The sequence below is a fragment of the Protopterus annectens genome, chromosome 3.part0 (genome assembly GCF_019279795.1).
Source record: "Protopterus annectens isolate FY-2018-M chromosome 3.part0, PAN1.0, whole genome shotgun sequence".
Lineage (NCBI taxonomy): Eukaryota > Metazoa > Chordata > Ceratodontiformes > Protopteridae > Protopterus > Protopterus annectens.
Window position 1 is genome coordinate 911,064,125 of NC_056731.1, and position 27,500 is coordinate 911,091,624.

The 27,500-nt window shown below is 43.4% G+C and overlaps 1 protein-coding gene across 1 annotated transcript in view; it reads left to right on the forward strand.

The window, feature by feature from the left end:
• The window catches only part of YES1 (YES proto-oncogene 1, Src family tyrosine kinase), a gene marked incomplete in the record, with an annotated part of 1,508,191 nt that overhangs the window by 856,794 nt on the left and 623,897 nt on the right, over positions 1-27,500 (forward strand). Inside the window, 1 exon segment of the mRNA XM_044065234.1 lies at positions 15,974-16,073. Within this exon segment, the coding sequence (XP_043921169.1) occupies positions 15,974-16,073 (100 nt within the window).

The window sequence follows — 27,500 nt, forward strand, 5'->3', positions numbered from 1 at the left end:
AGGGATTCTGAGTGCTTCCATACTTGGACGACTAGCTCATTACCGCTCCAACCAGGCATCTACTAAGAGCAAGAGATCTGGTACTCCACACTTGCTCCCTTCTAGGGATAACCATAAATTACAAGTCTCAGTTACAGTCATCTCAAACATTGGAATTTGTAGGCATGGTTATCGACAGGGTCTCATTGACAGTTTCTCTTTCTCTCTCAAGAGTGCAGACTGTCAAATTCCAGGTCAGAAAAATAATTCACAGTACCACAGTTTCAGCCTGTTTGATTATTCAAGCTTTGGGGTCAGTGTCAATGGCCATAAATTTTAGTTTCTCTAGCAAGATTTCATATGAGAGTTCTTCAATGGATGTTAGCACAGTGGTGTATTCTTTATCCACACGTCACCCCAAGTAAGAATCACTCAGGCATGCAAAAGAATACCTTTGGTGGATTCAATCCGATCAAGATCTACAAGGCTACCCTTTCATTTTCCTTCAGCCCAAAGGTGTAATGACCATGGACGCTTCTCAGACTGGGTGGAGGATCACTTCTTGTGGAAGACCGTTCAAGACAGGTGGTCCCCCGAAGAGGCCAATAAAACATATCAATGTCCAGGAAGTGAGAGCTGTGCTGTTAGTGTTGCAGGCCTTTCAAGACTCTCTCCCTTTCTGGACAGTTCTGATACAGGCATGTCAGTAGACTGGTATATAAACAAACAAGGGGGGACCAGGTCTTACCCCTTGTGTCAAGAAGCCCCCAGAGTGTGGCAGTGGGCAGTATCTTCTGACCACTTTCTGATAGCAGTGCACATTCTGGGAAAGCCCAGTGTGATAGCAGACAAATTGAGCAGGTCCATTCTACTTCCTCACAAGTGGTCTCAACATGAAAGTGACAGAAATGATTTTCTGTCAGTGGGGCCAGCCTTACTGTAATCTTTTTGCTTCTCCCCTAAACAAGAAGTGCAGCAGCTTCTTTACCCTTATCCCCCCATCAGGGCAATCACCAAAGGATGCTGTACTCCACAATTGTCCCACTGGTCTCCTCCATCCTTAATCACCAACTCCTCTAATTCCAAAATTTCTGCAGAAAGCTGCCCGGTTAAAGAGCAAAGTCATCCACATTGCAACTTAGTGGCCTAGAGAGATTTGGTTCCCCTTCCATTGGCCTGATCTCCTTTACCCACCTTGGATATTGGATCCAATTCTAAACTTCCTGTCTCACCTGATAGGCATGATTCATCCTGATATTTCAAACCTCAAGCCAATAGCGGGGATGTTCATCGTGTTACCCTGCTGCAGTCATCACACTTGGATTATCCTGCCATCAGGCGGTCCCGCAGTCGGCCTGAGTTCCAAAGTCTTGGTCCGGCGTCGGTTGCTGTCACTTCTTCCCTGACGTCAGTGCGCCAGGGGGATATAAGAGGCATCCGATGCCATTTTCTTCAGTCTTTCTTGCTGTGCGGTGCCCGAAGCAGAAGCAGTTTGCAAGTGCCGGTTGGCCGACACCTGAGATTTTCGAATCGAATTTCAGTCCGAAGTCTTCAATAAAGTTAAGTACCCCATTGCGGAACCTTTTCTTGCCTCAGTCCGATGTCAGAAAAAGTTAACAATTGCATTTCTTGTGGGAAGCAAATACCTCATAAGGACTTCCATTCTTATTATATTCCTTGCCTAGGCCCAGATCACGACTTCACAGGATGTCCTTCATGGATGCATCTGCAGTCATAACAAATGGGTTGTCCTGTCGTCAGGCAGCCCTTCGGTCGGCCGGATTCCAAAGTCTGGGTCTGGCCGCTGATGTCGCACTTCACCCGACGTCATCTCTGCTGGTCTTCGGGTATAAAGGCATCAGCTGACGCCATTTTCCTAAGTCTTTCTTGCCGCGTGGCGCCCGAAGCAGAAGCTTGTTCGCAAGTGCCGGTCGGTCAGATCCAGAGATTACTACTACCGAATACTACTTCGAAGACTTCTAAAAAGCTAAGTACCCCATTGGGGACTCTTTCTTGCCTCAGCCGATGTCAGAAAGTCAATAACTGTTTAACTTGTGGGTAACAAATACCTCATAAAGATTTCCACTCTTACTGTCTGCCTTGCTTAGGCCCAGACCACGACGTAGCAGCCTGTTCGGCCTGTGCTTCCTTCAACCGACGAACGCTTAGGCGTCGGTCGGAGTTTGCTGAACAGTTTTTCGGCTCAGATTTTGCGTACATTATGCCGTCGGATCCTCCGACTACCCAAATTGTTAAAACGCAAAGAAAAGACCGACACTCGCGGTCCGCGGTTTCGTCGAAACCACGGTTAAGCAAGCGCGAGTGTCTCGGTTTCGCCGAAACCGAGCAAACGTCAATCTTCAGCGAATCCATGACTACTACTGAGGCTCCTGCTACCTTAGTTGAATCGGCCTCAGAAATTTTGCCTACAACTGTGGTTCCTAGTGATTTATCAGACACCATCCCTTTGGATGTCTCTACCCCAGCACGTGGTGCTGCTAGGCCTCCTGCAGCCATGTCTATTAAGGCCTTTGCCAGGGCTAAAGCAGCCAAATCTGCTAAATCAGTGCCTGTTAAGCCCCCTCACACAGGCCCACTTCAAGTTCACAAATGCTTACTCTGGCAGAAGATTTAATATCCTTAATTAGGGGATCCCAATCTCACCCAGACAGGGCCTCTCAGCCCCCAGAAAAGAGACCTAGAGCAGAGCCCCCCCCCCGCGCCAGTGTCCTCTGATGATTCTGCGGATGACTCAGACATTACAGACCAGCCAGAGGCTCCTTTTTCTCCTTATGAAGATTCCGATGCTGAAGAATCCATTCCAGCTGCCTCTCCACCAGAGGAATTTTCCTTTGGGGAAACCTTACATGCCATGAGAGAACAATTCCAATGGCAGGGACAAGATTTCTCAGATTCAAGAAAAAGGCTTAGGACTTTACTGCACTTACCACAACATAGGCCCTTAGCTATACCTCCTGTACTGCCTGTTGTGGATGATGCATTTAATGATGTTTGCACTGCTCCTGATTCTTTACCTCCAGCCCCTGCCAAACCAGATAGATTTTACAGGGTGCCTGACACTCATCACCACCTATACAAGGCCCCACTTGCAGATCCCGAAACTATATCCCAGGGGCCTAAGGCAGTAGCCTCGACCACAGCAAAAAACCCTATTCCTTCTGAAAGGGATTCCAGGTCCTTAGAGAGATGGGGGAAAAAGTTTACACATCTGCTACTCTCTCTGCTAGAGCTTTAAACTGTCAGTTTCATATGATCCAATACCAAGAGTTTATGCTTGATCAGTTAACTAAAAAACTGTCCTCTGATGAATCCTTAGATAAGAAATATGTATTAGAAATGGTGAATAACATCCAACAGGTTAGCAACCATTCCTTAAAATGTGGCTATGATGCACTGGAGGCTTCATTTAGATCAGCCATGACTGGCACAGTGATAAGAAGGCATGCATGGTTGAAAGAACAGGTCTTACCGGATCATGTTAAAGCAAAGCTGTTAGATGCTCCTATGGATAAGGCCAGTCTATTTGGTACACCTGCCCAGCAAGTAATGAAGAAAATGGAAGAAAAGGCAAAATCTGTACAAACAGTTAAAGATTTCTTACAGGTTCAGCCCCCAAGGTTTAGCAGGAACTGGCCTGCCAAAAATTGGTCCTTTCCAGACTCCACAAAATCCCAAAGGGGCAGGAATAGACGCTCTAGAGGCAGAAATCAATCCAGAGGAGGTGCCTACAGAGGACGACAGTGGCAAGGCAATAACCGAGGCACAGACACAACCACTGCCACTGCAACAGGACAATCACAGTGACTTGGCTCTGACACCGCCTACCAGGGAGCAAATAGCAGCACCTTTAGGCGGAAAGTTAGCCTTATTTTCGAAAAATTGGCACTATATCACAAAAGACAAGTGGATTTTGCAAAGCATAGACCAAGGCTACCGGTTCCACTTCCACACCTTACCAGTAAAAAGAGGAATGCCAAATCTACCTCCAAATCAAAAAATAGAAGCTCTACAACAGATAGCGAAATTAACAAAGATGAGAGCTGTGGAAAGAGTACCAATAACAGAACAGGGCAAAGGATTCTACTCCAGACTCTTCCTAGTACCAAGAAAAGAGAAAAGTTGGAGACCTATTCTCGACCTGTCCGTCTTAAACACATACATCATTGTCCCAAAATTCAAAATGCTGACCCTACAGCAACTTCTTCCCATGCTGGGCAAGGAGTGTTGGCTGGTAACTCTAGATCTCAAGGAGGCATACCTGCACGTCCCCATTCGACCAAATTGCAGAAGATACCTCAGATTTCTTGCAGGATCAGAGCATTATCAATTCTCATCATTGCCCTTTGGCTTATCTACTGCGCCCAGAGTATTCACAAAATGCCTGGCATCAGTAATCGCTCACTGCAGACTACAGGGAATCCAAATTTATCCATACCTGGACGACTGCCTGTTACAAGCGGACAACAAAAGCAAGCTGACAACAGATTTACAAAGGGTCATTTACTTGCTACAAGCCCTGGGATACACAGTCAATTTACAAAAGTCAAGGCTGATACCATCCCAAACAAGAACATTCTTGGCGAATTGGACACAGTAAAACAAATGGCATTCCTAACTGCAGAAAAACAATAAGAACTCCCTCTTTACTTCTTGGCATTAACAAAACAGAACAAACTAACAGCAAGAAAAGTTCTGCAGGCCTTGGGCTTCATGGCATCATGCATAATCCTGGTCCCACATGCCAGACTGCATATGAGAAAGCTACAGTGGTACCTAAAGAATTTATGGTCTCAGCACAGGCACAGCTTAGAAACAGAAATCCCACTAATCCCATGCCTAAAACAGGAGTTCCTATGGTGGGCTCAAGCATGCCAGTCAAACCCAGGCTTACCCTTCCACAACTTTCGAGCAAGCCAAACCATCACAACGGACGCCTCAGACATAGGATGGGGGGGCGCACATGCTGGACAAATGCATACAAGGATTGTGGACTCAAGACCAGCTGCACCTGCACATAAACCAAAAAGAAATTCTGGCAGTAAAACTGGCAATCCAAAAATTCAGACCATTACTCAAAGAAGGCCATTTGATGATAAGGACAGACAACACCACAGTCATGTGGTACATCAACAAACAGGGAGACACTCATTCATACCCGCTATGCAGAATGACTTTGGACCTTTGGAATCTGGCTCTCAGCTACAACATCCAGTTACAGGCAATATTTGTGCCGGGAAAAGAGAACACCCTAGCAGACATGTTAAGCAGAACCACCTCGGATGCTCACGAATGGATGCTACACCCGGACATCTTCAAGGCCATCACAAAGAAATGGGGAATGCCACAAATAGATCTATTCGCATCCCCACTCAATCACCAGCTCAAAAAATTCTGCACAAGGACATTCCACCCACTTGCATGGAAGGTGGACTATCTATCCTTCAGCTGGGAAGGCCTGACGGCATATGCATTTCCACCTCTTCCCTTGATGCACAAGGTACTACTGAAAATCAAAGAGGAACGTTCAAGGATAATCCTGATAGCTCCGAATTGGCCAAGACAACACTGGTACCCATTGCTGAGGAGCATGACTCGGGAGAGAATGTGGTCAATACCCCTGATGCCTTTGATGTTAACTCAGAACAACTACAACATCATGCATCCAAACCTAAAAACCTTGCAACTGACTGCCTGGAACATCACATAGCAGAAACTAACCCAGACCTTTCCCAAAGGGTTAAAGACATTATCCTTGAAGCCCGCAGACCTTCAACAAGAAGGAACTATGCAGGAAAATGGAAAAGGTTTGTCATTTGGAGTACTGAAAGAGGAAAAGATGTGTCGAACATAGATATTGCTAACATTCTGGAGTACTTGGCAGAGCTTCTACATACAGGCCTGTCCTATTCCTCCATCAAGATACATGCATCAGCTATTTCAGCAGAATACAGCTTGATCCACCTGTCTTTTCATCCTCTACTCAGGCAGTTCCTCAGAGGGATCAAGAATGTAAAACCTCCTAGGAAACCACCATTACCAGCATGGGACTTGAACTTTGTGCTAGAAAAGTTGACACTCCCTCTGTTTGAACCAGCAGCAACAGCAGATCTGCAACACCTGTCATGGAAAACTGCTTTCCTACTGGCAATTACCTCAGCAAGGAGGGTTTCGAACTACAGGCCTTAATGGCAGTGCAACCCTTCCTAATCTTCCATCAAGATAGAGTGTCCATGAGAACTAATCCTACATTTATGCCTAAGGTGGTATCCAGAGTGTCTTTAAACCAGGCAATCCACCTACCTACCTTCTTTCCCAATCCACAGAACAGGGTAAAGACTGCTGCATACCTTGGATGTACATAGGCAGTTACGCTACTACCTGGACAGAACCAAAAGTAACAGAAAAACTGACCAGCTTTTAGTAGCCTATGCAACAGGAAGGGAAGGAAAAGCAATTTCCAAACAGACAATCTCCAAATGGATAGGAAATTGCATAAGATTCTGTTACTCCTACCATGGAAAACCAATTCCACAGAACATAAGACCTCATTCTACAAGGGCTACAGCCACTACCACAGCTTTCTTACGAGGAGTGGCAACCAAGGACATTATTGAGGCGGCTACTTGGACCTCCGTGCATACATTTGCCAAGCATTATAATTTACCTCTATACTCTAGATCCCGAGCAGGGTTTGCCACTGCTGTACTGCAAGGGATCCTAACTACACCATAATTTTTCTTCCTCCACCCCTAGTTTGGCTATGGTACTCTACCCATTTGTTATGACTGCAGATGCATCCATGAAGGACATAGTACAGTTTTGTACCTACCATAAATGTAGATGTCCGAACTGGATAGCATCTGCAGTCAGGATTACCCACCCTCCTTCCCCTCTGTGGTACTCCTAGGGTATTTACCCTCCTAATAGCTAGCTGGGGGGGGAGTCTCTTATGGTGTATTTGTTTGTATATATGTACATACATGCTTATTTTTTGTGTTTGCCTTCTACTTTTTTGGAAACATTGGCATTTATCCAAAATTTAGCCTTCCAAGAGGACAACTGGCATCTGGGGCAAGAAATGAATGTAAAAAAGCACACGAACCGGTGAAAACGAAAAAGCAAAGGAGCACACCACCAAAGTAAAATCCTGCAATGTTGCGATCCAAGCAATATAAAAATCCAGATACCAAATAGGATAGGGCAACGGAACTGTTGTAAAATCAGCGTAAGAACTTTTATTTAAAACAAGCACTTTCAGAAGGCTTCGTATCCCTCCTTCCTCAGACGAAGACAAGATCTGGGGCAAGAAACACTGAGGAAAATGGCGTCGGCTGATGCCTTTATACCCGAAGACCAGCAGAGATGACGTCGGGTGAAGTGCGACATCAGCCGAAGCCGGACCCAGACTTTGGAATCCGGCCGACCGAAGGGCTGCCTGACGACAGGACAACCCATTTGTTATGACTGCAGATGCTATCCAGTTCGGACATCTACATTTATGGTAGGTACAAAACTGTACTTTGTCGGTTTTGTGCTAGGTTTAATAAACGAACTATCAAATGCCGTTTTGACTTCGCACAACATTACTTTGTTAGGAAATTTAATTATATCATGCCGTCGGAGCAGCCGACAACCGGCATGCATAAAAAATGCAAGGATAAGGACAAGCAGCCTAGGAACAAGCCAGACTCCGAGGCCTCTGCTGGGCCTGTCGCCAGTTCTCCGGTTTTCAGTGAGGCGCCTATGCAGCCCCTGATGACCGCAGAATTGGAACCCCAGACAGCTGCGGATTCTCAAGCGGAGTGTACTAGGCCGTCGCAGCTGTCTTCATTAGGCCCTTCCGACACCGGAGCAGAAGGAGATCCCGGTGCAGTAGACACACCTTTGGTTGCAGAAGGTGTCTTCAGACCGACTACACTCACCATTAAATCTTATGCTAAGCTTAAAACTCCATTAAAACCAAAAAAGGCTGTACATCAGTCTACAGTTCAAGGCCCCATGCCTAAGAAACAGATGCTTAAGCTGGCTGAAGATTTGATTACCCTAATCAGGGGTTCCCATCCCCCTCCAGATAAAAGACCAAGACAAGAGGAGGATTATGCTTCCTCTGACCAGGTTTCAATTTCCTCAGATTCTTCTGAGGAACAGGATTACACTTTTCCCCCTTATGAAGACTCTGATGCTGAAGACTCTATTCCCTCAGCATCTCCCCCTGAAGACTACTCCTTTGGGGAAACTTTACATACCATGAGGGAACATTTCCACTAGGAAGGCCAGGACTACTCTGATTCTAGAAGGCTCCGAGAGTTCCTTTTACTACCCCAGCACAGACCACTTGCTATCCCTCCAGTTTTAGACATTGTGGATGATGTTTACTTGGAGTCTAGTCTAAATCCAGACTCTCTACCTCCTGCTCCAGCCAAATCAGACAGGTACTACAGAGTACCTGACTTGCACAAATTCCTTTATAAAAGCCCTGTGGCTGACCCAGAAACACTTTCCCAGGGTCCCAAAGGGGCTAAAGCTTCTCTGGCTAAAAATCCTGTGCCTTCTGAAAGGGATTCCAGAGCCCTAGATAGATGGGGAAAGAAGATATACACCTCAGCTACTCTGGCTATGAGAGCATTAAATTGTCAGTTTCACATGCTGAAATATCAGCAATTCCTAATGTCTCAATTAAAACAAAAAATGAGCACACATTCTGAACAGTCTGAATTCAAGGAAATGCAGGATCTGTTGCATGCAGCTGAACAGGTGGGCAAACATACTTTACAATGTGGATTTGATTAATTGGAAGCTTCCTGTAGAGCAGCTGTTACTGGTTCTGTCATACATAGACATGCTTGGTTAAAAGAACAAACCCTACCTGATCATGTTAAAGCAAAATTATTGGATGCACCTTTACAGCAGGATGTATTTGGTGTCAAAGCAGAAGAGGTTTTAAAGAAAATGAATGATAAGGCAAAGTCTATGCAGACGGTCAAGGATTTTTTTACAGGTACAACCCCCTTGTTTCAGCAGAAATTGGCCAACAAAAAACTGGTCCTTTCCAGCTTCTGACAGATCACAGAGGGGCAAATACAGACGCCCAAGGGGCAGAGTTCAGTCACAAGGCCCTTACAAACCTCGTCAATGGGGTACTGCTACCCAGAAAGGAGGTGAAGACAGGCCCCAAGCTAGCAGAAGACAAACACAATGACTCAATCCTCAAACTACCAAGCAAATCTCTCTTTGCAGCTCCCTTGGGAGGAAAAATAGCACTTTTTGCAGACAACTGGCACATCATCACAAAAGACAAATGGGTCCTAAACATGGTCTCACAAGGATACCGATTCCACTTTCATACCTTGCCAAGGATAAAAGGAATGCCAAACCTGCCACCAAATCAGTGGGCAGAGGCACAAAAACAAATTACAGCTGCCATGGGCATGAGAGCCATTCAACAGGTACCTACACAGGAGCAAGGGCAAGGATTTTACTCAAGACTCTTTCTAGTCCCAAGAAAAGACAAAGCATGGAGACCCATTCTGGATCTTTCAATTCTGAACACCTATCTACAAGTACCAAAATTCAAGATGCTAACACTACAGCAGCTTTTTCCCATGCTGGGCAAGAATGTTTGGCTAGTAACGTTAGACCTCAAGGAGGCATACCTGCATGTCCCTATCAGACAAAACTGCAGAAGATACATCCGCTTCATTGCAGGTTCAACCCATTATGAATTCTCTGCACTGCCCTTTGGCTTATCTACTGCGCCCAGGGTCTTCACAAAATGCCTGGCACCAGTAATTGCATACTGCAGACAAAGAGGAATTCAAATATACCCATACCTGGACGGCTGCCTTATTCAAGCAGAAAGCAAGGACATTCTTTTAAAGCATCTGGCATTTGTCAAACACCTTCTAAGTTGCCTAGGGTACACAGTAAACAAAAAGAAATCAAAACTAGTGCCCTCACAAAACATAATATTCCTGGGTGCCAGCTTGAATACAATGGCCCAGATGGCTTATCTCACGCCAGACAAGCAACAACAACTGACTCAGTGCTTTAAAATAATGGCAACAAAGACCCAACTCCCTGCAAGAAAAATTCTGTAGGCCTTGGGATTCATGGCATCTTGCATACTACTAATACCATTTGCAAAACTGCATATGAGGAAATTACAATGGTACCTGAAAAGCATATGGGCCCAGCACAGCCACAGCTTGGAAACAATGATACCACTCATTCCCTGCCTTCAACAGGAGTTTCTATGGTGGGCACAGGCATGTCACCTCAACAAGGGTCAGCCTTTCACCTTACCCACAGCCAGGCAAACTATGACAACAGATGCATCGGACTATGCCTGGGGAGTACACATGGCAGGACAGTGCATTCAGGGCAAATGGACTACAGATCAAAGGCATCTGCATATCAATCAAAAAGAAATGCTAGCAGTACAGAATGCCCTAACAGCTTTCAAGGACCTCTTACACCCAGGACAACTAATAATAAAGACGGATAATACCACAGTAATGTGGTACATAAACAAGCAAGGGGGGCACACATTCCTACCCTCTATGCAGGCAAGCAATGACCTTGTGGAACACAGCACTGTCTTACCAAGTTCAATTACAAGCACAATTCCTGCTAGGAAAGAAAAACACATTGGCAGACTACCTAAGCAGAAACATCATGGATCCCCACGAGTGGAAACTAGATCCACAGGTATTTGCAATGATAACTCAAAAATGGGGACGCCCAGACATAGATCTGTTTGCCAACCCCCAAAACTACCAACTTCAAAAATTTTGCACAAGGACATTCCATCCACAAGCTCGGAAAGTGGACACCCTCTCATTCAGTTGGAAAACATTAACAGTGTATGCCTTTCCTCCACTGCCTCTTCTAGCAAAGGTACTGCTGAAAGATTAGAGGGGCCACAAATGATACTCATTGCACCAGACGGGCCACGCCAGCACTGGTATCCAATTCTAAGGAACATGGCCCACGGCCCACCATGGATTTTACCACAAATTCCTCACCTGCTCACCCATCGAGACAATCAGATTCTATACAGCCAGCTCAAGACTTTAAACCTGGCTGCATGGCAAATTACCTAAACAACCAGCCAGCACCTCTATCCAAAGCTGTTATGGATGTCATTCTGGAGGCCAGGAGGCCCAGCACCAGGAAAACCTATTCAGACAAATGCAAAAGATTTTGTGCCTGGAACCAGGCTAAAGGCCAAAATCCCCTTGATCCAAACATTCATCAGATTCTACAATATTTAACTGAGATGTTGCACAAAGGACTTTCCTTTTCATCTATTAAGATCCACGCCTCAGCAATTTCAGCTCATTACAACACGGATCCTCCTTTATTTTCACATCCACTCCTAAGACAGTACCTCAGAGGGGCTAAGAACATAAGACCGCCCAGGAGAGCACCAACACCTACTTGGGATCTCAACTTTGTTCTGGAAAAGCTTACACTGCCGCCCTTTGAACCAGCTTTTTCAGCTGATTTAAAATTTCTTTCATGGAAAACTACCCTGCTACTAGCAATAACATTAGCTAGAAGAGTCTCAGAGCTACAGGCACTAATGGCAGTGGAGTCTTTCCTCATTTTTCATCAAGACAGAGTCTCTCTACGAACTAACCCCTCCTTTATGCCAAAGGTGGTATCCAGTGTGGCCCTAAAGCAAACCATTCATTTGCCCACTTTTTTCCCAAATCCCCAGAACAAAAGAGACTCCTGCACTCTTTGGACATTCACAGGCAATTACATTACTACTTGGATAAAACTAAGGCTTTCAGAAAATCTGACCAGCTCTTTGTAGCCTATGCTGCAGGATCACAAGGAAAGGCTATCTCAAAACAGACCATTTCAAAATGGATAGGACATTGCATACATTTCTTTCATGCATCATGGGAAACCGGTACCTGCTAACATTAGGTCCCACTCCACCAGGGCTACAGCTACATCAGCAGCCTTTCTCAGGGGGGTGCCAACCAAGGATATTCTGGAAGCTGCAACTTGGAGTTCAGTGCACATCTTCACCAAACACTATCATTTACCTCTATATTCTAAGACTAGAGCTGGTTTTGCCACTGCAGTTTTGCAGGGCCTACTAGCTTCTTCTAACCCTGTTTAACTCCACCACCCATCCTTAGCTTTGGGATTCAACCCAAGTGTGATGACTGCAGCAGGGTAACGCGATGAACATAGTACAGTTTTGTACCTACCATAAATGTAGATATTCGAGTGTTCACCCTGCTGCAGTCCAGGTTACCCTCCCTCCATCCCCTCTGAACTAGCTGGACTTATCTATACCGTTCTATCCTATACAACCTCTGTGGTGTATTTGCTTGTGCCTGAAGGTATTGTTTTATTTTTATATGTACTCTTTTATATATATATATATATATATATATATATATATATATATATATATATATATATATATATATATATTGGCTACCTATTGGGGGCACCTGACATCTGGGGCAAGAAAAACTGAAGAAAGTGGTGTCTGATGCCTCTTATATACCCCTGGCGCACTGACGTCAGGGAAGAAGCAACAGCAACCGACACCGGACCAAGACTTTGGAACTCAGGCCGACTGCAGGACCACCTGACGGCAGGATAACCCAAGTGTGATGACTGCAGCAGGGTGAACACTCTAACATCTACATTTATGTTGGGTACAAAACTGTACTTTTCTCCAGTTCCATTAATAGCAAGACAACTGATGTTCTCTTCCCCGTGTCTGTCATATACTTTTATCTTATAAAGCTCCCACAAGAAAACTTTACAGGAGTAAATGGAAAAGATTTGTATTTTAGTTGCATCAGAAATGTGTTGTCCCCTTCTCAGCCCCAACACAATGTTCTAGAGTTTTTGACCATGATTTTTAATGAAGGAGCTAGCTCCTCAATAATTAAAGTTTAGTTGGTTGCAATTTTCAACTTTCATATTGGGTTTTTAAATTCTTCATTGGCTTTATCTAAGCTTTATAAGGCTTGTTTTGTGAGGCATTCTCCTGCTAAGACCTCCCTATAAAGACCCTACTCCACCATGGGATTTAAATCTGGTACTGCAGGCCTTAATTCATTCCCCCTTTTAACCAGCAGCAAAATGTGATCTTAAATTTCTGACCTGGAAAATTCTTTTTATAGTGGCCATTACTTCTGTTAGAAGACTTTCAGAACTTCAGGTGTTGTCCTCTAAACCTCCCTACTTGATTTTTTCATAAAGCTAGATTATCCTTGCATATCAACCATCCTTTCCTTCCTAAGGTGGTGTCAGAATGCAATACTAACGACCCCATTAGCCTGCCAGTCTTCTTTCCTAAATTTACAATCAAAGGTGAATTTGTTGCATTTACCAAATGTCCACAGACAATTCCATTTTTACTTGTGAAGAACAAAGGAAATAAGGAAGACAGATCAATTATTTATGTAGTTTGCAGATTCTAAACTGGGAAAATCTGTTCCAAATGTAACTTTATCCATATGGCTGACAGATTGCATATCGTTTATCTACAACAAATTGGGTCTATCCTTACCAAAACTTTTAAGAGCCCATTTAAGTAGATCCATGGCAACTTCTTCAGTGTTTCTGTCTAGGGCTTCCATGGATGACTTAAGTGCAGCTGCAACTTGACCAGTCCTCATACCTTTATTACTCATTACAAACTGGATCTGGTCTGTAGGGGACAAGCAGTCTTTGGCTCAGTTGTACTCAGGAACATCCTTTCTTAGAGTCCACCTGAGGTTTTAGTTAGCTGGGGACTCTGTCCTAACAGTTGAGGATAGAATGAAAATTGACATAATCAGATAAAAAAGTTGTATACTCACCATGATTTTCCATCTGTGTTGTCCATTTTTATTCTTCCTCAAGTCCCCACCCACCAACCCCCAAGATTTTTCACAATTGATTTCTATTAGAATGAGAGTTTATAAGGATGTCACTGTCCTTCATGTTGAGCTCCAGAGATGGCTGCTTCTGTTAGGAATTTTATAGTAGTACTTCCTACTTTGTCAAGCAGCAAACAAGATCTGAGATATGTTCAGGGGTGGTACATTGTAAGTATGGAGGAGCTCAAGAGTTTTTTGGTGGCCATGAGCTAAAGTAATGGCAATCCGAATACAACAGTTAAGGAAGAATGAAAATGAACAACACAGATGGAATGTTATGGTGTGTACATAATGTTTTTTCTCCATTTCCTTGCTGTCTTAATTCTTTTTGGTACTTTATAAATGCAGTATTCTGTATGGTTATTGATTTTTTTTAAGGGGCTAAATCAAAAATCTTACTCTCCCCTTATCTCTTGAATCCCACCCACCCCCATCATCGCTCATTTTCATTTTGATTTGTAACCTTTTCTTTGGGCTGTTTGAGCTCCGGCCATGTAACTGTAAAGTATTGCTTCAAATCTGGAAATCCTAATCCACCTTGTTCTTTGAGCAGAAACAACTTATCCCTCTTAACTCTTGCCCTGTTGTCTTCCCAAATAAATTCCTTCAACTCTATTAATTATGGTTCACATCTTCTCATTTGGTTGATGAAAATATGCCTGACTTGTATACAAAACTAAACAGGCTATATACATTTTCACTGCTTGTATCTTACTGCCCATATCCATAGTCATGATTTTCCATCTTCTCATTTTTTGCTTTCTCTTTTATTCAAGTCTCTTCCCACATATCTGTAATTGCCTTAATGGAATCTTTTTAAATCTCTGCACCTAAATACTTCCATGTTGTGTTCCCATAGACATAGGTATTGTTGAAGCAGTTCATGTATGGGTACATAGTTTAACCACTATAGCCTTTGTTTTATTTTCAATTATTTTATGTTGTGATAAGACTTGAAACTAACTTAAAATGTTCTACAATACTGAAATTTACTTTTCTGGATTTATCAAGTAGAAAATAATGTCCATGAATAAGGCTAACTGTTCTTGATTACCTTACCAAGGGATATCCTTGTGTTTGTGAGTCCTTTATTTTTTTGTCTATGGCTCTAAGTATAAAGCAAGTAAAGGGGAAAATGATACCTTTGCCTGGCTCCTGTGTTCAGAAAATATCTTGTTTGAAAGGAGCCCTCCCTCCTTAATTCATGTGCCTTCCTTCCTTAATTCTTTTCTCTGACCCTTCATATGTCTTGATTAACCGTATTATTTTACCAGGGAACAGGAATGTTGTCATTGCCTTACTCATTAAAATCCCATCTGATTCTATCAGATGCATTCTCTGCATCAAGACTTCCAACAACAGCAGTGTTCTGCTATACTGCACTTCCCTGTGGACCACCATTGTTCTATTAATGTCAGATGTTTGCCTCCCCTCAACTAAACCTCATTGATCCATATCTGTCAATTTTGGCAACACTGTTGCAGTTCTCTTAGCACTTCATCTAGGAAGTTAGATATTGGCAGGCAAGAGTGAAGAGAGTGAAATACCCTATTGGGAATATATGAAAGCCAGCTGGTAGAGCCTTATAGCAGGCCTTTTAACCCACATGCCAGGACTGCAAGCATTGAAGTTAAGACTTGGTTGATCTTCAGCTAGGTTCTCACAATGAACACACTTATCACCCCGTCTCCTTTTCTTTGTACGTTTTCTTGAGTATATTTTGACAGCAAGACCACTTTCAAGTAAAATTGTTGCAGTTTTATAACCATATCAGTATGCACACTTATTTTTATTTCCCATGTGACCCTCCATTTGAGTTTGGTGTCATGAGCAGGGGTTCCTGGATGTGTGTTTGACCCTTTATTCCAGAAGAAGGGTACCAAAAGAGAGTGTCAGTAATTATCTCAGCAAACATTCTACCCACAATAAAAAAGGTCACTGTTGAAGTTGAATGATTGTCGTAGTTTTACTGAGATATAATGCATTAAAAAGTTGTATGATTAGACTTTGATTAGTTATTCTAGCTTGTAAGAGAAAGACCTAAATATTTCATGTTTTTCTGCTGTCCCCAGGTGGTGTTACAGTTTTTGTTGCCTTGTATGATTATGAAGCTAGAACAACAGAAGATCTCTCATTTAAGAAAGGAGAAAGATTCCAGATAATCAATAACACGTAAGTACATTTTGTGCTGTGTAGTAGTGATAAGTAGCATAATACGATAGTGCATATTTAATTAACGGCAAAGTAGTCACTGGAAATTACTTGGCATGTAGTTAAAAGGTGCCAATTCTTCAATTAAATACTGTGGAGAAGGAAAAAAGGAGTTGGACATTTGCATCATACTTGAATTTCTTCACTTTTTGGGAATATTTGAATGTCTGCCCTGCCCCCATTCTGACAAATTTGCAAAGTTTCATCACACACCACATCCTAACTAAAGTTCAGTGATGCAAATGTTAGTATTGCTTCTGGTTAACAAATAATAGTTATCACTATTTTACATAATTGTGGTAACACAGCCAACTTCATTGCAACCATATTAGAGTAAGTTATATGTGGTAAAGACCTTTCAACTGTCCCTGTTTTGGAGGAATGTTCCCTTTTCCTGGTCTGATTTACCCTTGCACATAATGCACCTATTTTTGGAGGTATATCCCTGTTTTCAGGCCTGGGTTACCTTTTCAAAGTTTTCTTTTTCGTTTGCATAGTTAGACACTAACAGTACTTTGAGTCTTTGTACACAAGTTAATGGCCGTGTGGATACATACTGTCAGTGCCTTTATTAATTTATTTTTTGGGGAGGTGGGGGGAGCATGCTGTTAGTAACAGCCACAAAAGTCAGCAGTTTTAATCCTATCATATGAAGTTGCTGAAGGGAGAAGCTTTTTAGCCTGCCTTACAGCTGGAAGTATAGTGGTATAACTATGAACTCTTAATACATGAATTGATGAGGGAAGGTAATCCATGGAGCTACAGACATATGCAAGTACACTGCCACAAAGAGGAGTATTCAGAGATCAGATCGAGGCCTTACCCTCCAAAAGTTGTGAAGTGATCAACTGGCTCCCAAGCTGTGCAAGTGTTGAGCTTGCCATTTTCTGTGTAGAATGAAGAGACTGGTAGAGATGTGGCCCAGGATTTTCCATGTAGCATGTATCCTGAGGTTATTTCCCCGTCCAGCCTTCAGCTGGTTGGCTGGAGCCCAACGTTGATCATCCTGGTCCTTGGGAGGGCACTCCTATGAGGTGCCCTGTCACAGATCAGTTGTACTTGCAGCTGAAAATTCCCACTGCTGAGCTGCTCCTCAGACTCTGTTATGACAGCAGGTCCTTGTTGGGAGGTCCCTTTGGTTTCCCCATACCAGGCATTTCAGGTGCTAGATATCGAGATGTTTGATATCTGATAGGAGCTTGAGTAGAGGGTGCAGGATCACCCCATTAGAAAATACTGCCAAAGTCAGCAATGGGCCCTGTGCAGACCTCTTTTTACCTTATGCTGCTTTCAGCAACTGAGCCGTATTGCATCAGTTTCCTAACATCTAGCACCCATCAGCCACATGGTCAAGATTTTTGAGATACAACTCATGATCTTACTTACCTGCAGTTAAGGCTCATATACAGAACGCACACAGTGTTATAAATCAAAATGGATGGGACTGATGATAAAGGTTGGGGGGGGGGCAAGGAAAGAGAGTAGGATTTTTGGATGAAGGTCCTTAAGGAGAATAGCAATAACAATACAGAATATTATATTCATAAAGTAGCAGAAAAAAATGTTTAAGCTCTAAACCAGCATGGAAGTGGAGAAAGGAGATTTTACCAAAAGGGATAACTGCAAGAGGAATATAGGAAATGTGCAAGAAAGGGATGGAATTTACTGGACAAAATTAGCAAAGGAAGCAAGGTATGGGGAGCAAATAATGAGAGAGAAAAAGTCAATATAATGGGATATGAGGCCAGCAGAAGTCTGGACTGCAGGTTAGAGATTGCCTTCCATACCGGGAACTGATAAGAGTATAGGCATAGATAAACATATGGTGGAATGCTAAATGAAAGACCAGTTGTGGTTCTAGCTGAATCTAAAACAGAAACTGTACTGCATGTTAACCCTAAGAATCAATCACAGCAGGTTAAAAAATATTAGAAAGAGAAACGGAAGGGCAGTTTGTAACTAAACAATGGCAGGATATCTCTGGCAATCAAGTATGTAGTGAATCAGCCTTTGAGACTACAGTGCCAGTCCCATCTTTTGGGGGTCTGTTTGCTTTGTCAGGTTGTGGAATTTCTTCATTGAGGCTGCTCCTCTCTTTTAAAGAGGGGACAAAGGCACTTTTTATATGGGAGTTTGTCATATTATTCCTTAGGTCACTGTTACACTGTTTATCTCAATGAAATAACTTGGACATACATCAGAGTACCAATACCAAAACCTTCCATATGGCCAACATATGACCTAAGCATGTGGTTGTAAGCGTACATAACTAGTAAGAGCGTAAGATCTCCAGACTGTCTTGCTACCAGTCTGAGTGCAGGTTTTGCACCAGTTGGTCTGTTCTTCATGTAGTCATTGGTATCATCCTTGCCTTTACTTATTTAGACAAGTTTCCCATTTGTGAACCTTCCTTGTTTTCTTTGGATTTTGGTGGTTTATTTTGTTAATGTGAACTAAGAAAACAACTGTGTTTGCAGTAGGCAGATTTCATACAAGCATCTCTACTCCCCATGTCTATTTTGTTTTGAAGCCAAACATGACTATAAGAATTGTTGGAGCTGCCAGTCATTTGTTCTAAAACCTTACGTTCGAATCTTTCCTTTCTAATTACATATTTAGGGACTCTGTACATAGAAGTCCATCACCCAGTATAAAATGACACATCCTTTGCAATCTGACATCTCGCTCACTCCTAAAAAAACAATTCAAAAGGCCCTGGCCTGAACCATTGTCTCTCCAGTTGGACTAGGATCTACCCATTGAGGTATTGCATGTACATCTGATCTCTTCTGCTGGAGCCCTGTATGGTGCCTGTCTCTTGCATGTTTTTTATGGCTAACCAAATCAATATGGTGGAGAAGGGGGATCTTAGACCCATAGTTTCTAACAGACCAGTGGGCATAGCTCAAATACTAATTCTGTAAGAGGTGCCTGGTTCTTTGATAGAGGTACACCAAGGGTCAGATCTGCTACGTTTAGTTAAAGCAGACATCACTGCTAAGAAAAAGCAGACAACTAAATGTTTGCCTTTGCAGATGTCCTAGGAAAATGAATGGATGGGACATTTTTTCTAAGCTTGTTTAAGCCCATTCTGTCTCTTAAGCCCCTTCCTTTCTTTCCACCTTTACTTTCACTCCCCCATAATAAGCAAAATGAGTCCTCTTCTGCAGAGAATGAAGCATATTCCGATTTAGATGAATATTCCCTGACCCACTCATCTCAGATTCACTTTTCAGGCAAAATGACTTGCCTTATTGAGGAACTCATCACAATGATGCAGCATTTTGACTAGAATTATGACAAGTGTCCGATTTGCAGAAGAGATATTTACTGGAGGTAGGTGCCCCCACCACCAGTCCCCCCAGTTTTGGATGCTTTTTTGTATACATTCCTTCCACTTCTGCTTCATGTGACTCTGCTTCTTGTCCAAAAAGCCCTGATGTTTTATATAAAAGTACACAAAGACTTACATTTTTTGTATAAAAACCCTTTGGCAGACTCCCTCTTTGTTTTCTGTTTCCAAAGGCAAGCCTTTCAAACTTTACGTGCTGCTAATGTAATGCTCTTCTCAGACAGAGACAGTAGGGCTGTGGACAGATATGGAAAGAAGGTTTATACCTCTGCTACTCCAGCCCTTCAGAGCCCTAAATTATCAAACACAAATCACCAAATATATTTTGTCTGAGTGAATTGATCAAAACCTTATCTAACCTTTTAACTGTCTGAAACAAAACAGCAAGCTGTTTCCATGGTGGGTGAATCTACCCAGGTGGCAAGACATTATTATAGCTCTGATGCAGTGGAAGGTTTGTCTAGAGCAGTTGCTACTGTTAGTTATCAGAAGATTTGCATGGCTTTGTTTACAGTCCCTTCTGCTAAGTATTAAAGCTAAACTCTCTCTGATTCTCCTGTTAATATGGATCTGTTTTATGGTCCTGAGACTCCCAACCTTATTTAAAACTTTACTGGAAAAGGGTAAAATGATGCAAGACTTTAAGCGAATCTTCATTGCTTCTTTTCCCAGGTGTCAGAGGAACTACAGAGTTAAGCTCACTTCCTTTTCTTGCAGAGACTTTAGATCAGCCCATAAAAGAGAAAAAATGCCAAGAAAGAGTTCAGGCTAAACCTGCCAAAGACTTCAAATCTAGGAAACGTCTCTTTCCAGACAAATCAACAGGACTGTTTACTGCCACCTCTTGTCCTCCTCTGTGCATCCCACCTTCTTCCAAAAAGACTAAAGTCTTCCCCTTCTCAGCAGCTCATAACCTCAGACAGGTGGTTTCTGTCCATTGTCTAGCAAGGCTTCAAATTGATATTCCAACTTTCAGATGTATCTTGCCCACCCCCTCCCAGTCAGGTACACTTCCTGCCTCCTTTCTTTCAGGGACAAGGCTCAGTAGTACCATTGCCACCACAGCATCTAGGAAAAGGCTTCTATTCCTTAGTTCTTCAGGTACCCAGAAAAGGAGAATGAAGGCTTATTCTCTTTGTCACTTCTCAACACCTTTCTTAAAGTGCCCTATTTCAAAATGCTTTCTCTGCAGACTATACTTCCCTACATCCTTCCACAAGCTTTTCTGGTATCTTTGGATCTGAAAGATGCATATCTCCACATTCTTATTCATCTTACAGGAAGTTTCTCAGGTTCTCTGCTTGATCACAGTTTGATGTTCATCGTGTTTCACTGTTGCAGTCATGACTGTAGGGTTCCCCCCTGCCGGCAGGCAGCCCTCGGTCGGCCAGAATCCCAAAGTCTGGGTTCGGCGTCGGCTGTTCAACCATACTCCCTGACGTCAGAGCGCCAGGAGTACAAAGCTGACAGCTGACGCCATCTTCTCCAGTCTTTCTTGCCGTGCGGTGATAGCAGTTTGCAAGTGCCGGTCGGCTGACTCCTGACGATTTTTTCTGATAAACTTCAGTCCGAAGATTTTCTTCTCCACTCAAATTTAAGTACCCCATTGGGGAAACTTTTTTCTTGCTCCACTCAGATGTCAGAAAAAGTTAATTGTATTTCATGTGGGAAGCAAATACCTCATAAGGATTTTCATTCTTACTGTATTCCTTGCTTTTCATTACTTCGGTAGGCGCTTTAACTACAAAATGTCTGATACGGTTCCGGCTACCGGAGTTCACAAACGTCGCAAGGATAAAGACAGGCCTCCGAGGTCCAAATTTGATGATAGCGCACAAGCGGAGCTAGCTTCAGGTTTGGCCGTCGTCAGTGAGGCGCTTTTGCAGCCCCTGTCGTCGGCCATTTCAGAACCGATGGCCGAAACGGACTCTCATGAGGAGCCAACCAGGCCTTTAAATATTTCTATTGCAGGACCTTCGGACACTGCTCCTTCGGATGGGTCTGGAGCCGCTGTGCAGGTACCGGCTTCCGAAGGGGTTTTCAGGCCTACTCAGCTTCTAATAAAGGCAAAGCCAAAGACAAAGGCAAAGACTCCTTCTAAATCAAAGACTGCAACACAGGCCTCTTCTGAACCGGCTCCCAAGTCACAGAAACAGTTATTCAAGATGGCGGAGGATTTACTTACTATGATTAGGGGTTCACATCCCCCTCCAGATAAAAGGCCAAGGCAGGATGTTTATTATGATTCCTCTGATCAGGCTTCTGTTTCCTCAGTTTCTTCTTCTGACCAGGAATATTCTTTCCCTCCTTATGAGGATTCTGATGCTGAGGAATCCATTCCTTCAGCTTCTCCCTCTGAGGATTTCTCTTTTGGGGAAACTTTGCATGAAATGAGGGAAAATTTCCACTGGGAAGGACAGGAGTATTCGGAATCTAGGAAAAGACTGAGGGATTTTCTTCTTCTTCCCCAACATAGACCCCTGGCTATTCCTCCTGTTTTGGATATTGTGGATGATGCCTTTTCGGAGGCTAACTTAACCCCTGACTCTTTTCCTCCTGCTCCTGTTAAGCCTGATAGATATTACAGGGTTCCTGATTCCCACCAGTTTTTATACAAGAACCCTTCTGCTGACCGTGAAACCATTTCTCAGGGTCCTAAGGGAGTTAAGGCCGCTTCTGCCAAAAATCCCATTCCTACTGAAAAGGATTCTCGATCCTTAGAAAGATGGGGCAAAAAAGTGTACACTTCTGCTACTTTGTCCATTAGGGCTTTAAACTGTCAGTTTCATATGCTGAAATACCAGCAATACCTCTTGTCTGTTTTAAAACAAAAGCTTTCTTCCATTTCTGCCTGTGCAGATAAGGAATTTACATGACTTATTGCATGCCACTGAACAAGTTGGGAAGCATGGTTTACACTGTGGATTTGAAGCCTTGGAGGCTTCTTGTAGGGCTGCTGCCTCCGGCACAGTCATTAGAAGGCATGCATGGCTAAAGGAACAAAATTTGCCTGAACAAGTAAAGGCTAAATTATTGGATGCTCCTGTTCAGCATAATGTTTTGTTTGGATCTAAAGCTGAAGAGGTGATTAAAAAGATGGAGGATAAGGCGAAATCCATGCAAACAGTTAAAGATTTCTTACAAGTACAGCCACCTAGATTTAGCAGGAATTGGCCTTCAAAACATTGGTCCTTTCCCACTTCAGACAGGCCTCAGAGGGGTAGATATAGACGCTCCAGAGGAAGGCCTCAAACACAAGCTTCTTATAGACCAAGACAGTGGACTGTTTCCACCCCAGGGGAGGAGAGGACAGGTCACAAACTCAAAGAAAACAAACTCAATGACTCCCTCTGTTGGGCTACAGGAACTTCTTGCCTGGAAGCCCCTCTCGGAGGAAAACTCTCTCTTTTTTATCAAAATTGGACTCAACCCAAGACAAGTGGGTTTTGGATGTGGTTTTAAGAGGTTACAAATTCCGTTTTCATACCTTGCCAAGGCCAAGCGGATGGCCAGACCTTCCAAAACATCAATGGACGGAGGCCATAAACCAGGTGGAAGCTCTTTTGGCTATGAATGCCATAGAACTGGTTCCACTTTCAGAGATGGGAAAAGGTTTTTACTCAAGGCTCTTTCTAGTCCCCAGGAAGCAAAACTCATGGAGACCCATTCTGGATCTGTCTGTCTTGAACACCTTTCTAGAGATTCCAAAATTCAAGATGCTTACTCTACAGCAGCTACTTCCAATGCTGTCCAAAGATGCATGGATGGTAACTTTGGATTTAAAGGAGGCATATTTACACATTCCCATCAGGCAGGATCGCAGAAAATACCTCCGGTTCAAGGCCGGTTCGAGGTACTTACAATTCTCTGCGCTGCCCTTTGGATTGTCTACTGCGCCCAGGGTCTTCACCAAATGCCTGGCTCCAGTAGTAGCTTACTGCAGACTCAAGGGAATTCAAATTTACCCTTATCTGGACGATTGTCTAATTCAGGCAGACAGCAAGGATGTCTTACTCCAGCATCTAGAATTTGTACAGAACCTCCTCAAGTTCCTGGGATTCTCTGTAAACGTAAAAAAGTCAAATTTGACACCATCACAACAGATAACTTTTCTGGGTGCTCTTCTAAACACCACAACCCAGATGGCTTTTCTGACATCCGAAAAACAATTACAGCCGGCTTCAACTTTCAAAACCTTGGCAACTTTAACTCAACTATCTGCAAGGAAATTCCTGCAGGCTTTGGGTTACATGGCCTCCTGCATCCTTCTCGTACCATATGCAAGACTACACATGAGGAAAATACAGTGGTACCTAAAAAGTGTATGGTCTCAGCATTGCCACAGTTTAGACATACTGATCTCCGTCCTTCCTTGCCTTCAAAAGGAATTTCTTTGGTGGTCCAGGACATGTGCTCTAAACAAAGGGAAACCCTTCCGTCTGCCTCCTGCCACTCAGATTCTAACCATGGACGCCTCTGATTATGCTTGGGGAGCCCATTTTCAGGGCAACTGTCTGCAGGGCCTTTGGACAAAGGATCAGAAGCACCTGCATATCAATTTAAAGGAAATGTTAGCTGTTCAAAAAGCTCTATTGGCCTTCAGGAATCTTTTACAACCAGGACAACTACTAATACGGACAGACAACACCACAGTTATGTGGTACATAAACAAGCAGGGGGATCTCATTCTTACCCCCTTTGCAGACTAGCCATGGATCTATGGAACACAGCTGTAGCTTGCAATCTGGATCTTCAAGCTCAGTTTCTACCAGGGAAACAAAACTTCCTGGCAGACAGTCTGAGCAGAAACCTTTTGGATCCACACGAGTGGATGCTGGACACCAAAATATTCAGGATGATAACAGCAGTCTGGGGATGTCCTCACATAGACCTCTTTGCATCCCATCTCATTCATCAACTACAGAATTTTTGCACCAGGACTTTCCACAGAGAAGCTTGGAAAGTGGATGCCTTGTCATTCAGTTGAAGGAACCTCTCGGGATATTCCTTTCCGCCTCTTCCTCTTCTTCCACGGGTCTTATTGAAGATAAAACAGGACAAGCCCAAGATGATAATCTTGCTGGCTCCAAATTTGCCTCGGCAGTTTTGGTATCCAACTCTAAAAAACCTATGTCTGGAGCCCCCTTGGGTTTTACCTCCGTCTCTGAACCTTCTGTCCCAACATCAGGGTCAGGTTCTACACTCTCATGTCAGAACTCTCAGCCTGGCGGCCTGGTTAATCCAGGGCCTTTGATTTCTTCTTTCCTACCCAAGCAGGTTATGGATGTCATTTTAGAGGCCAGATGTCCTAGCACTAGAAAATCTTATGCAGGAAAATGGAAAATATTGTATTCCTGGATGCAGGCTCAGGATTCTGATCCTCTTCTTCCTAACATTACCTTAATTTTACTTTACTTGACAGATCTCTTACATAAGGGTCTCTTTCTCTTCCATTAAGATACATGCCTCTGCTATTTCTGCTCATTATAATACAGACCCTCCCATCTTTTCCCACCAGCTCATGAGACAGTTTCTCAGAGGAGCTAAGAACTTAAGACCTCCTAGATCTCCTCCCATTCCTGCTTGGGATCTCAACTATGTTTTGGAAAAACTAACCTTGCCTCCTTTTGAGCCTGCTGCCTCTTCTGACATTAAGTTTTTATCTTGGAAGACAGCTATCTTGTTAGCCCTAACCTCTGCCAGGAGAGTTTCAGTGTTACAAGCTCTTATGGCTGTGGAACCTTATATTATTTTTCATCAAGACAGGGTATCTTTGAGGACTAATCCTACCTTCATGCCTAAGGTGGTTTCCAAAGTGGCTTTAAATTAAACTATCCACTTGCCAACTTTTTCCCCACTCCTCAAAATAAAGGGGAAAGGATCTTGGATGTACACAGACAACTACGTTTTTACCTGGACAAAACCAAGGACATCAGAAAATCAGAACAATTGTTTGTTTCTTATGCTTCAAGCTCCCAAGGTAAAGCTATTTCAAAACAGACCATTTCTAAATGGATTGCTCATGGAATCAGATTTTGTTATTCACATCATGGAAAGCAAATCCCAGGGAGTTATACGGACTCATTCCACCAGAGCTGCTGCCACTTCTGCGGTCTTCCTCAGGGGAGTTCCTACCAAAGACATTTTGGAAGCTGCAATTTGGAGTTCAGTGCATAATTTTTCCAAGCACTACAATCTACCTCACTACTCTAAGTCTAGGGCAAGCTTTGCCTCTGCAGTCTTGCAGGGCCTTTTAGCCACCCCTTCTTTATGACCACCTCCCTTTCTTTCAGCTCTGGGATTCTATCCTACAGTCATGACTGCAACAGTGAAGCACGATGAACATAGTACAGTTGTGTACACCTACCATAAATGTAGATGCTCGAGTGTCTTCACTGTTGCAGTCTGGGTTTCCCTCCCTCCTGTCCCCTCTTATTTTTACTTTTTTCACCATTCTTCTGAGGTGTATTTGCAAAGGTTATGGGACCTTTTCCATTTTGGGACTCCTGACATCTGGGGCAAGAAAGACTGGTGAAGATGGCTTTGGCTGTCAGCTTTGTACTCCTGGCGCTGTGACATCAGGGAGCATGGTTGAACAGCCGATGCTGGACCCAGACTTTGGGATTCTGGCTGATCAAGGGCTGCCTGCCGGCAGGGGAGAACCCAACAGTTATGACTGCAACAGTGAAGACACTCGAACATCTACATTTATGGTAGGTGTTACACAACTGTACTTTCTCTGCTTTCCCCTTGAGTTATCCACAACCCTCAAGTATTCACAAAATGACTAGCCTCTGCTATCGTCTTTCGCAGAACTCTGGGAATTTAAATACTTACGTACCTTGATGTCTTACTAATACAGGCATCTTCTCAGGAGGACCTTTTAAACTATCTCCACTACACTATGCCCCTTTTACAGAGTTTGAAGTTCACAATAAGTCTGTCTGTGTTGACTCCAACCTAGGACCTAATTTTTTTTTCTAGGCTGCAGGCTAAACCTATGTCTCATGCTGACTTTTCTCCCACAAGAGAAGGTCCAGTCTTTCCCTATGTACTTTCAGTCCATACTACCTCTTCATTCTTGCTCTACAGTTTAGATTTTCAGAGTCCATCCCCATGATTCCCTTTGCAAATTACATATGAGAAAGATTTAGTGGTACATAAAAATCTCTCTGGTCTACCTTTGGACACACAGGTACTATTACTTCCCTAACTGAAAAGAGAATTACAGTGGTGGGTCTCATAGGTACAGGTCAAACTAGCAGTTCCCATTTAATCCAGCAGCTCCCATTCTGGAACTGCACACACATTCTTCAGACCTAGCCTTGGGGATACCAGCAGGCTCCGTAAGAGTCAGGTCAATGGACCCCAAATCAAAAGGAGCGCATCAATGTGAAGGATATGAGGGCACTCACACAGGCCTTGCAGATTTTTTCTGCACTCATGGAATCCAGGTCCTCACAGGATCTTCGCAGATAATACAACAGTTATTTATAAACAAGTGGGGGACGGGGGCACCAAATGTTATCAACTGCACGCACTAACTCTCCTAGCATGGGAATAGGTGATGGCAGCAAGTATGTCCCTACAAGCAGTTTACATTTCCTGGTGGATTCTCTAAACCAATCCCTGGAAGATCCTCATAAATGCATTGAATAGGAAGGTCTTCCTAGACATATTCCACAAATATTGTATGCCTCAGGTAGACCTATTTGCGTCCATTCACAACAAGCAGCTCAAAGTGTTATGCTCCAGGACTCCTTGCCCCCAGACCTGGAAGACAAATGCCATGCCTTTTCCTTGAGAAAATAAGTTTCTTTTTGCCTTCTCAGTTCCCTACATGTCATGTGGCCTGCAGAGTGGACTTGCTGACACAAAACAGGAGTTTTTTTTTTTTTTTACCTTATCCCAACCTCCTGTCTTTCAGCCTGACAGAATAGTCGATAGAATTCTGATCCCTTTCAGACATCAGTTTTTTGAGGACATGCTCTACCCTTCCTGCTTCAGAATGATCACAGTATAAATAATTTTGCCGT